General features: G+C 42.2%; 1 protein-coding gene across 1 annotated transcript in view; it reads left to right on the forward strand.

Annotated features, from left to right (window-relative positions):
* The window catches only part of lrrc75bb (leucine rich repeat containing 75Bb), a 30,331-nt gene continuing 17,747 nt past the window's right edge, over window positions 1–12,584 (forward strand). The window contains exons 1-3 of the mRNA XM_076757302.1: window positions 1–510; window positions 5,947–6,075; window positions 9,583–9,695. Coding sequence (XP_076613417.1) covers window positions 217–510; window positions 5,947–6,075; window positions 9,583–9,695 — 536 coding nt within the window. The 5' untranslated portion in view covers window positions 1–216. The remainder of the gene's footprint in view (window positions 511–5,946; window positions 6,076–9,582; window positions 9,696–12,584) is intronic.

The raw sequence follows: 12,584 nt of genomic DNA on the forward strand, positions 1-12,584 counted from the left end.
AGTGCATGGACGGATGCAAGCAGGGGACGACGGCGAGCCCGGGCACACGTTGTTAATGATGATGCTTTGCAGTTCAGAGTAGCCTTGAAACTTTGAAACACTATTTGACTGAGGGCTTAAGTATTTCCGTACATCTCGCTGCAAGTTAAGTGTGATGTTTGGGCTGTATGTTGTCAAAATCCCTCTCAGCACCACCGACACATCCTCTCAGGAGTGATGGGCTCTAAGTTGACCAGACAGAGAAGTCTCGATTTCGAAAGCAAATTGTCCAAGAGGAGACGCCAGAGGAATGACACCCCGGGAGAAAGCGAGAGAAGTGGCGGAGGCAGAGGCGGCGGAGACTTCTTGTTTACGTCCTTGATGCTCAAGTCCGACAAGCTCCCAGGGATGCTGCGGAAAACCAACCACTGCCCGTATGTCAGGCGGGTGGCGTGGATCCGGGAGATCCAGAGGCTTCTGCGGGAGCAGAAGACAGAGCAGGCAGCCGAAGTGCTCAAACTGCTGAGGAAGGTAATGGGTGACATTATTTTGGGGTCGTGAATGCGCTTAGTTTGTCAGTCTGCACTTTGGACAAGGATGGACCGACGTTTAATTATGGGGTTTGTTTATAAGCACGTGGGGGAAAAAGTTTTCTGTCATTAATGAGTGAAAAAGGCACATACAGATTTTATATTTGCTGAAAAACAACATTTTTTGTGTTAATCTAATTAGATGCTTGAAAATAGCAGTTTATCCACCTGTTTTTGTAAATGCATGTAAATGGATGTCTTGGCTGTTATGCACGCAGGTACTGGTCACAGAGCATTCACTGAATGATTGATACTGATGACACCCACTTGAGGAAAATCCCACTTTTCATAGAGCACGTGTATCAGCAGGTGTCAGCGTGTTAGTCGTTTTAAAAAAAAAAAAAAAAAAAAAAAAGCTGAATCATTTAATCATCAACTTTTCGCAACTTGTCATAAATGTTTCACGTTCGGGTTGCCCGGCTGACATAAAGCACAGGACATTGCACTCTTTTAATGTTCCTAAGAGGAGAGAAAAAAAAAAAAGGGAGAAGAAGCATTTATAATGAGGTTGACGCCTCATTGGGTGAGACGCTAGTCTGAATCAACCACCTGTTTTGGCTGAAAGGGGATGGGGAAGCCAGCTAGTTCATGTTGTGAATACACAATCAGCTCCAAACGACTCATGACACTGAGTGTATTATATGTCAGCCCTTTGAAATACACTAAAACCAGTTCAGGAAGATTTGGTCCGATGAATTCATGTTGCTTTCTTTTTTTTTTTTTTTTTTTTTTTTATGTGACAAACTTGGTGATCTTAAGTGAAGGACAGATGGGTTTGTTATAACAAATGACATATAGACTCTTGATAAGAAGGTGTTATGTTATACAAAAGAAAAATCTAATCCATGTAAATGAATGGCAAGCTGTGTCTGCTCTCTTTCCATTGTTCACTGCCTTTTGTATGAAGGAGGTTTGAAATATACATGAGAGAATGCTAAATATACAGATCCACATAAGCAGATGCACTTTCTACCAACTCAGTGTGGTTTTGTTCAATAGCTCTAATCTGTCCCCTCTGCAGCGTCGTGCAAACGCTTCTTTACTGTCAGCTTCGTAGCTCTCAACTCAAAGGCAGCTTTATCTGTTACACTTTCCTGTGTAACGCCTTCCCTGATCTTACCCTCACTTTCTGAAGATTCATTCAAACTACAGAACAGAAATGAGAAATAGTTTTTAGTGCTCAGCTTGAGCTTCCCGCTGCCCTCTGCTTGCTGCGGTTTGATCAAAGGAGAACAGTTTTGAAGTTCAGACAAAAGCATTTCTGATCAAGAGGGGCCCCCTGTCAGGAAAACTCCCTGCCCATCTGTACGGTGTTCCTGAATAAATTAAACTGATGTGTGCACATTAAAGCAGGAAACAATGCTGGGGAGAATCTGCGGGTGTCTGAACTGAAGACGGATTTGCTGGTATCTCTTCTGCTCCGCGTAGACTCCATTCAATGAGGATATAAAAGAATTTAAACTTCATTGTAAAGCTTCAGGAGGGATATGACTCATGCAGGGCTTCGTTTAATGTCCCTGTCCCTGTTTATTAAAGCAGTCAGTCACATCTTCTAAGAAATAGGGTTTAAAGATCAACATGTACATTTGTTGGTCGTGAGCAATATCTTCCTCCATAGCTCGGCATCTAAACTGCTCACGAAGCAGGAATACTCTCTCCATCTCTCACTGAGGTGAAGCCAGAGCACTGCTACTGTTGTAGTTGTTGGGGCTGAAGCCAAGTGTCTGACTAACAATACTTCAGCATAGGAAAAAATACTGGCTGATCTCCTGTTGTTGCTCTCCGGCAGCAAAGCAGCTTTTCCTCTTGGAGACGGATGGATTTGGAGATAATCACCTCGAGATGATGGACGCTGGAACATGTTTATTTCACGTTGAGGAAGTCATTACAAAGAGGAACCAATAACACCGGCCCCCGCGCCGTATCTCCATCGCAGATCTGCCTTCTGGGCCATTACGTTAATTAGTTTGGGATCTTCTAGATATTCATTAGTAAACAAAGAATCAGCAAATACTCATATCAGTTACGCTCTGCAAACATGCACACTGAGTTACCAATGTGCAGCGATGGAGAAGACACTAATTAAGGTGTTTTCTGCAGTGTATGAAAACAGTTTTGAAGTCTAAGGTTAGCTGTCACAGCACACTTACTTGTTATTTTCTTCAACTTTAAATGGCTCGATTCAAAACTGCCGCAGATTTCGGTGCCTTTGTGATCATATTATAACTCATTCAATAGCATAATTAGGACAGAAATATGTATATAGGATGTTAGGTCAATAGTTATATGTCCTCACAGTCTTTCTCTCTCAACTAAAGACAAAAGCCCCCAAAATACATAAATAAATGACACACATTAATGGAGTAGTTCCACATTTTAAGAGTTAGCTGATATGATTGAGATCTGCACGGTTAATATGAAGCCACGGCAAACAGCCAGTTGGCTTAGCTTAGCATCAAGACTCAAAACAGGGCAAACAGCTAGCCTGGCTGTGTTTGAAAGATTATAATCCATCTACCAGCATCTTTAAAGCTCACCAATTAACATGTTATTTATTGTTTGTGTAATCCATACAAAAACCAGTTTGTAAATGATAAGTTGTGGTTCTACTTGGGAGTCATTTGCTGGACTATTATATATTTCTGGGCCGGATGCAATGAGCTCTGCTGGTTTTAAGACACCAGACAGTTGCTGTTTCCAGGTTGGTCTTTTAACAGTTGGGACAAATGAGAACATGTTATTTAGTGATCTTTCGAGGTGCCGGGAGGTTAATTTCGTTACCTTTGGACAGAGCCAGGCTAGCCAGGAAGCTAAGCCTCTCCTGCCTGTACCTTCATACCTAATGACATGAGAGTGGCATCAATCTTCTCATCTAACGCTCAGCAGGAAAGCAAAAAGCATATTTCCCAAAATGTCGAACTGTTTCGTTAAACAAGATGAGCTTCAGGGATACTTCTGTCAAACTGAGATCATTTGGAAATTTGAGAACGTATTCAAAAGGTCAAGTGTTTGGCGCTTGGTTCATCTGGCCTGTAGCTACAGTAGAGCTAAGATATCAGAAAAATCTGATGAAAATTCATGTAGTGAAGCTGAATGTCCATTTGTTACCCAATGACTGAACACTGGGGAGTCACTTTGTAGATAGTAAATTATATTTGAATAAAACGTTTCTGTATTTAGATTGGACAATTAGATGAAAGTACAATTTGTAGAAGTTTTACTTTAGGGGCAGATTGCTAACACGACACATGCAGCAGTATTAACAGAGATGTGCAAGAAGAAACTATTCCTGTTCTGTCACATATGACTAAGCTGACATATTGACCTCATCCTGCTTTCCAAAGCATTGATGCTGGTGGCCAAGCATTTGAGCTTTTGATTCCTCAGGAAAACAGCTTTTAGTACTTTTTCACAAGGCAACCACAACTGCATAAAAGGTCACAACAGGTTGTCTGTCCAGTAAAGAACATTTAATCCTTCAGTCCAAGGAAATAAAAGTAAGTCAACAAAACTTGAGTTGGAAGGTCCACCACCTGACGGCTGTGACATGTTTCTCACACTGAAGCAGAAAACTGTGGGACTGGATTTGTCACAGTTTGCAGTATATTTAATTGGATTGTAATGAACCGCATGTGTGGGATGATGTTCTGCGATTCGGAGCTCATCGCTTTATTCAGACTTTTTGTGACGAGGCAGACGTCAGATTAGATACGCAGCTTTCACGAGGACGCTTGTAGAGGGATCTGAAGGCACACAGGCATCCTGTCAGTGACAAATGGGAAAACATTTCATGCTTTTATGATCAGAAATCAGTCAAATTAATCCACAGGATCAGATCTCTTGAAAAAATGTGGTTTCCTTTCAGCCGTGAATCCCCCACAAAGCTGCTCAAAAGCAGTCACATCTGATGCTGCAGCTGCTTAACGCGTCGTCATCACCATCATTATAATATAATCTCTGTGCTTCCATTTATGGACACATGTGGCACCCTGCGCTAAATGAGGTTTATTGAAGGGGGAGCTGGCCTGGAGGATAGTCCAGTGTCAGGGAATCCCACAGAGCGCCGCTGTAATAAATCAACCTAAAAGCTGGAGGAGGAGAAAATGCTGATGGGAGTTTTCCCTCTTTGCCTCCACTGTGAGCTGTCAGAGCATATAGAGCATGTTTTACACAGCTTCAACCTCCAGCCTGCTATTTCAAACGCTTCTCAGTGCATATAGTGCTGACAGTATTTACTCCTCAGCTCCACAGTTTTTGGTTGCACAGGTCCACATGATATAAAACACTCATCGCTGTAAACAAGAGGATGCTGGTCCAACATATGTTTGTTGTGTTGTTTTAATGCAGCAGCTACGTTCATCGATGTAACCATGTATGAGCAGGAGAGGAAAATATCTCTCAGTTGTTGTGGGTTAGGATGTAGCTTTATGCCTAAAAAGAAGAGATTTTCTTTGACTTTCTTTCCGCTTACTCCCAACCTTTCATCACCGCGTTTCATCTACTCAGCTCCGTGTCTTCCCCGCTGCTTGTTGTTTCTCATTTTCTTGTGTGTGTTGGCATCTTCCCTGAAAAGGCTGAGGATGCCGCACGCTGGTGAGACTATTTGATGTGCCTGAAAACGTTACGTCTCAAACAGCGGCTGCGAATGACACGTCAGCGCTCGAAGCATTACCTGAAGATGCAGCTTCACTATATTTACATTGTCACTGCAAATAGAAACGGCCTGAAGACGGTGCAAATATCAGAGCATGTGTTCCTGCTTTTATGAAACTGTTCTGCGTACAATCTTTTACTCAGGAGGTCTGAAGATTAGAAGCAAAATAGTAGAAGTGCATTGAAGTGGAATCAAAAAATATTTCCCTCAGATGGTTTAGAGTTGTGTTTTGTGAAAATGATAGAAAGTCCCGCGGGCAGAACTACAACGGAAACCTGCAAATGAGATAAGAGGAACCAGAAGCAGTCTTTTTCTCTTCACTCCAGATTGCAACTGTATTTCTGAAAAAAGACCACTCCACTTTTATCTAAGCTTGCTTAAACTTTGCTTCCAAAACCCCTCACACACACTTACATATGCCCACACATACACACACACACACACACACACACACACACATATATATGCACCATTGCCTGCCCTAATCAGCTGTGCTGGGTGTTAACACACGACCGTGATTGCAAAACCGTACCAGCTCGCAGCATGATAAGAGGGCAAGATGAAATGGAACGATGAACGAAGCTTCTAAACACTGACAATCTATTTTCATCAAACTATCCATGAAATGTCACCTCGGTATTAAATTAAGCGTGGCTAACATATGGCTGTTTTGATTAAAATTCACTTCTTAACCGAATCTCTCTCTTTTGTCTCTTCTCGCAGGATTTGGGACTCCAGGGAACGTCGCTCAATGACATTTTGTACAAGAACGCGGCCTTTCTCAACCTGGTGGATCCCATCTCTCACGAGCTGCTGCTTAGCCTCGCCCGGGACCTGCAGTGTCCGAAAAGGGTATGAAGTCCAAAATGGTCCTGTTTGTTTTAACTGTAATGTTCATGCATTCTGAAAAAGCAGCTTTTTGTACAAAAAAACAACACAGTTCACATTAATCAACAAGAACTAGAGAAGCAAGCTGCAACATGTCTGCATTTATTAGCCATGCCTAAGTGCATGTGTCATATTTGTTGTCACGCTATTGTGGCAACAATGAGCTGTCAGCTTCTGTTGTAGCCAATACAGAAGCAAGGAACCATGGAAAATTATATTGCGAGTGTTTATCCATTATAATAATAGCTGACATATTAACTTTAATTAGGTAGATATCCTGCATGGTATTCAAAGGTTCAGCACAAGTGGCTGGATCATGTCTGTGAGGGTAAAGGGGACTGGCACAGCACAATATTTAACATTCATCTTGTCTTGTAGAAATGCAATGGTAACTAGGCACTAATTAAAGGAACAGTTTGATACTTTCTTGGAAATACGGTCTTTTGCTGAGCTTGATGAGTAGGTTAGCAGTATTGTCATGTCTGTACGATGAAAATAAACCTTCTGCTATCAGCCAGTTAGCTTAGCTCACCACAAAGACCACCACAAAGAGGGGAACAGTTAGCCTGGCTTTGTCCAAAAGTAACAAAATCCACCTACTAGCACCTCTAAAGCTCACTGACTATCACGTTTAATCGTACATAGACCGAAGTATTAAAAACTAAACCTCGGTAAGAGACCAATCTGTATATTTTGTATATTAAAAATGTATTTAAAAAAATATCTGTTTACATCAGCAGCAGCAGAAAATTGTGATGGACTCGCAACAAGGCTTTGAACTGAGATAAGTGATAAGTGCACATTCTGGAAGTGTCTCCTGTGATGTGGACTGTGTGGAAAAGCACAGTTTGGGGGACAGTCAGAAAGACTCCTGCATGTTGCTGTGTGGGTAAAGAGGTCAGGGATGAATGGTCAAGCCAAAGGGAGGCGTTGGGTCGGGGTCTCTGCACTGGCACCATGTGGTCTATCTTCCCCGCTGCTCCTGTGCTCTTTCAGGCTGACTGTGCTCCAGGACCTGCAGGTGTATGATACTGCAAAGCGTGGGCAGGTGCCCGGTGGTCATCATGCTGAGGTCAACGGGGCCGGCTGCCACGGTCAGTGGCGCCGAGGCTCGTGGGGGAGCGTGGCTTTGGCAGCAACAATGAGAGCACTTTCAGGGCTCTGACAGGTGGTGGTGGGATCAAACTGGAGAAGCTGGTGCTGCTGGAGTCCACAGCACTCTGTGAAGTCTGTTGTGATCCAGGCTACAGACACCTCTCACTGTTTGTGAGGGAATGTATGAAAATTGCCAAGCGGGGAAGAGGGTGGAGAAAAGGTGGATGATGTTGTAATCTTAATCGTTATATCTTATTTCAGACTTCCTTGCTAACAATATTTGAAAGCAAGGCTAGTTATATCAATAATAATCAGAAAGACAGCTTCCATTTGTACCAAGTTGTAAAACTTACACATACTATTTTGACAGACTGCCTTCTCAAAATGAACGACAGCATCAGTCGTTTCAGCAAATGACCCAAAACAACACGTTTACATGGAAGTGACAAAGCCCTCGAGCGGCCGCAGTAATAATGCCATATTGAAGTTATAATTTTAACCCAAACATGATCGTTTCCTAAAGCTAACCAAGTAGTTTCTGTACCTAAATCTAACCAAACCTTCACGTTAGCATCGTCACATCATAAACCAGATTAATTTGTCATTGTAACAGTTTCAAAAGGCAACACAAGCAAAGAACGTATTTGTCATTTAATTTGGTGGACTTGTTTTTCGACATGTTTTGGGATGTTTCTAAGTAAAGAGGAGGCTTCAAAGAAACCACCCTATGATTCTAATCTGCTATCACTCTCATGTTGACTGACAGGTAAAGGACTAATGTTAGACAACTGAACGTAAATTATTAACAGGTTTTGATGCTGTAAAAGGTTTCTTCATATTTGTAAGCACAGCAGTATAGCAGGCCTTTTTTCATTTTCAGCTGATGAACTGACGGCACAACATGTTGATTTTTCCCTCATTAAGACAACCTCTTCAATTATGCATATCAATTAGTTCAGAGTTATATGGTCAATAAAATAAAGGGCTGCTCCTTTAAGATGTAATTCATGATTTATCCAGACTGGGTGTCAGCTCATCCACTTGTAGCATGGCATACAAATCAGAGACATTAAAATTCAATTTCCATCTGAAACTCGGGTATGAGGGTGAAGACACTACAGAAGCAGCACAGAGTGGCTGTAAAACACAGACCCAGCAGCTATTACGGTTATCTAAAGTCTGCAGTTATCTGTTTTAGGAAGAGATGGCTTGCCTTAAGATAAAGTCGCTGTGGTCTAGTTTTGACTTACAGAGTCCGGACGATAATCACCTATAAGAAACTCTAATCTTATCGGGGTTTGCTTTGGCGAGGAAAGCCCAGGAGGGTGGGAGGGAAAGTGAGGAGCTGGCAGATATGTGCTCCTGACTGGCTGGCGACCCGTGGCAGGATACTGTGTCAGACGTGACGAGGATGTAGAGAGGCAGTGTGCTGGATTTAAGGCCTGGGAGCTGCCTCTGTGGCCAGAATGTTCCACCACCCAGAGATTTATTTACATTACGCATTCAAGGACATGTTGAAAGCTAAAACACGTGTAATTTGTGAATGTTTTGAAGCTCATGGTCATCAGTCTCAGGCCGTTAATTTAAAGCGCCTTTTGTTTTGATGCACTCAACCTGCGCTCAGACCTGTGATTAATGTCTCACAGGGCTTATGGACTTATGGCACTGCACACTTTGTTGATTCTTCCAGGCCGCGGATTCACATTTTCTAATAATACTTTCACATGACATATCAGTATGCGCAGCCTCAACATCGTGTTCAGTCATTCGAGTGGCTGAAACAGCAGCACTGAATGTTTTGAAGCATGAGGCATGTTTGTGTGTTGCCCAAGAAAAGAAGTGGCAGCAGGAACGGTTAATCGCCTTAAGGTAAATTGCCCCTGTCTTTTTTCTCTCTCGCCACATTGCCTCTTTCTTGTTGTCGTGTTGTTCCATTAATTAGATTTACCCTCCTCAGCACAACCCATTCCATTTAAAGTCTGTGACGGAGGAGGAAGAGAGAAAAGAGAAGGCAAAGAGGAGGGGGAGGGAGAGACACGGAGTAAGAGGAAGGCAGAATGAATTAATGTTTGAAGCAGCTGTATTCAAAGGAAAAGGAGGACTTTGTGACTGTGTGAAAATCAGTACATCTGTAGTTTGCAGCAAGAAAGAAAGAGAGATCACGCATCCAGCATTGATAAATGAAACCTTTTGAAAACAGCCCATATTCTACATTCTCATCTTGAAAGTATGCTGTTTATTCGCTTGTTTTGTTCCCAACGACCCCTCAAACGTGTGATGGTTCACCTGCATTCATTCTTGAACAGCCGTTTGTTTTTATCGCATGAGCTGAATCTATATTTGTTGTCCATCATTCGTCTTTTGTGTGTGTCGCAGGAGACCGACTCCTTCAAGTCCACCAGCAAGATCTGCCGCCAGCTGATTTACCACCTGACCCCTCACTCCAAGTGGACGAGACAGAGCGTGCCCAGGAGGAAGTCTCAGGCCTGGTGAGTGTGTCCTCTCTGCTGTGCCAGATACCGTCTGAAGATGGACAGTCTCTTACAGCAAACACATCCTCACTGCAAGCATCAGTGCGGCTCATAGAGCTCCTGGAGCCTCTCTGAAATACTACTATGCTGCCAGTTCTGAGGAAGTATTTCAAGATTACGTCTGTGATAGTGTGTTAATTAGGGTTGAAGGTTAAAATGATTACATTCTGGGATTATATGTCTTTTTGCAGGGTTTGGTAAGTTTGGATAATTAAATGATAACAGAATGCAGTCTATTGACATTTTGCCTAGATTTTGTGGTGGTATTTTTAAGAAACACAATCCCTCTCTAACGCAGTATCTTTGAGGTGGAAAACAACCCTGCAGAATATTTGATCCTCTGTTTTACAGCATAGCATCAGTTTGGAGATAATGGAGAGTCTGACCATCTTTATCTGCTAAACTGAGGTTATTACTGCGGCAGTGGCACAGAGAGGTGCAATATCCATTACATGGAGGCATTTCGGAGCTATTTCAGTGGAGGAACAAGAGGATTGTTCATGGATTGCAGCAGCGTTAGCACAATCATATGCCTTCGATGTGCCACCTGTTGAATGCCGCTCTGCAATCAGCTCTGCAGCTCTAATTTGGATTGCAGGCATGCATGTTTAATAAAGTCGCATGTTGTTTGATCTACACATTTCAGGTTGGACTATGTATAAGACAGTTGCGTGGAAGCATCAATGATCTGTGATCTGTGCTTCAGCACATGTGATATGATGAGGTTTCTCCATTATCAACCTTAGTTTTACCAACCCAGGAGGTTTTTCTACATTGACCACCAGAGGTAATCTGTTCTCTGAGAATGATTTGGATGACAAGAACCAAATAAGAAAGATGAGTAGCATGACTGAACAGTGTGAGCCCACCAAACTGCCTTCCAACAGAGGTCACACACTGATCAGCCAGACTTTAGTGAAATAATGAAAGAGCAGCAGAAAGACTGATTTCAGCAACTGTAAAAACGCTGTGTAAACACATAAACATGCTCTCCAACTCAAATTAAGTAGCAGGTACATTTGTGGAGATGCTATTAGGCAGAAAAAAAAACATCTCTGATGATAATCACAAGGCTCCCTTTCCCTGAGCAATTAACCCAGATTGAAAGATTTTTTGACAGCTTGAGTTAACTTCCCGCCCCAGTCTCTTGGTTGCAATATTTTCGAAATACCACCCAACAGAACAACGAGGCAGACTCTCCCAGTGTGCTCATTAGCAAGCTCAGTCTCTCTCCCAGCCTCCACTGCAACCACCCAGACAGCAGCACTTACTGTGGGGCTCAAACCAGTCTCTTTTCTCCGTGCAAACGACATTCACCGGCAGAAATGAATGTCTTTGGATCAAATGAGGCATTAGGATACAATTTACATGGTTTCAAAAGCCTTTCCGTTATTGATCTTTTCATTAGCTCAATACTCTGTTTCTCTATTTCCCTCTTTCCTCTCAGCCTGTCTCCTCCTTCCTCACCTTCCTGCTCTCCCTTTTCCCTTTTTTTTCTTCCCAGCCCCTCGATTTCTTCCTATTTTAAAATCCCTCCCTTGCATTGATTTTCATCCTCCCGTTTTTTCCTGTGGGATTTTTGTCTCCTCCTTGTGAGAGTCCATTTTGTTCAACAGTTGCCACACAGAACGGTTCTGCAGTTTGAGCTGAGGCTCTGGGGAAACGCTCTGTCAGACACAGGGAAAAAAGGGGGAGGCGGAATTACTGCAAGGTTGAAGTCGTGTATTTCCCTCTTTCTTCCCGCCTCGCTTCGAATTGATTGTGAATTTTATCTCTTCATATTTAGGAATGAAAAAGCATTAGCTATCACATAACCAATATTGCATCAGTGCATTCTTATTTTCTCCGAGTCATATTGAAAAGTCTTTTTGATCAATCTAGAATTGTGCTGCAGTCATTGCTGAAATTGAATTGTTCTAAAATGAATTATATGCGATTGTCTGCAAATCTTGCAGAGATGACACATAAGTCATGATTCAAGCTTTGTTACTCCAATCTGCTTTGCTTTTATAACACTGTAACTGCAAAACAAGTCTGTCACTCTTAATATATTATCAAGGCAATTTCACTTTTTCTCTGCAGCTGCATGTGCCAGGTTTCTGAGAAGTACAGTATCCCCCGGAGTTCTTAATGTCATTGTAATTGGTATTGAATTTCAGATTAATCAAGCTCATATTTTTTATTACGCTAAAATTGCCCTTCCAGCACATTCTGAAGAGATTGGGCTCCGATTGCAGAATCTATTTCATTGCTTGTCTTTGCTCCAAAGAAGTAATTGATGTAAGGCTCTTACAGCAGCTATTACAGACATCATTGGTACAGTTAAAGAAATGACTGCTCAAGGTTCAGGAAGACGATTGAATTCTTGTTTTCAGTGTTTGTAGACACTATTATACACTCCATGTGTACAAGAAATCTATGTGCATCATGCATTTTCTTTTTTTTTTTTGCCTTTTCTTTTGCTTGAGTCAGCATAGAATACACTGTTCAACAGAATTAATTAAAGGATTAATATAAGTGCTAATATTCAGGCGTGCAGGTCATGCTGACTGATGATAAGTGAGAGGAATAGTGGCTATGACAGCTGTTTTGGCAGGTGTAATCAGCTGTGGGTGAGCATTTGACCCAGACCTCACACTGTTCAGACTAAAGTGCCTTTTCCTCCCACAGCCCTCAATGCAAAGGCTGTCCAAAAGTCATATCATTGCTTTTATCTATCCTCATATAAAACTTAATAGTTAATAAACACAAGGTTATTGAAGTACTCACAAACAGTGTGTTTGCAGCTTGTTTCTCTGGTGAGATTTCCACATGTTCACCTGCCAACACAATCTTAAAAAGGTCACT

This window comes from Chaetodon auriga, chromosome 19 (assembly GCF_051107435.1).
Source record: "Chaetodon auriga isolate fChaAug3 chromosome 19, fChaAug3.hap1, whole genome shotgun sequence".
NCBI lineage: Eukaryota > Metazoa > Chordata > Actinopteri > Chaetodontiformes > Chaetodontidae > Chaetodon > Chaetodon auriga.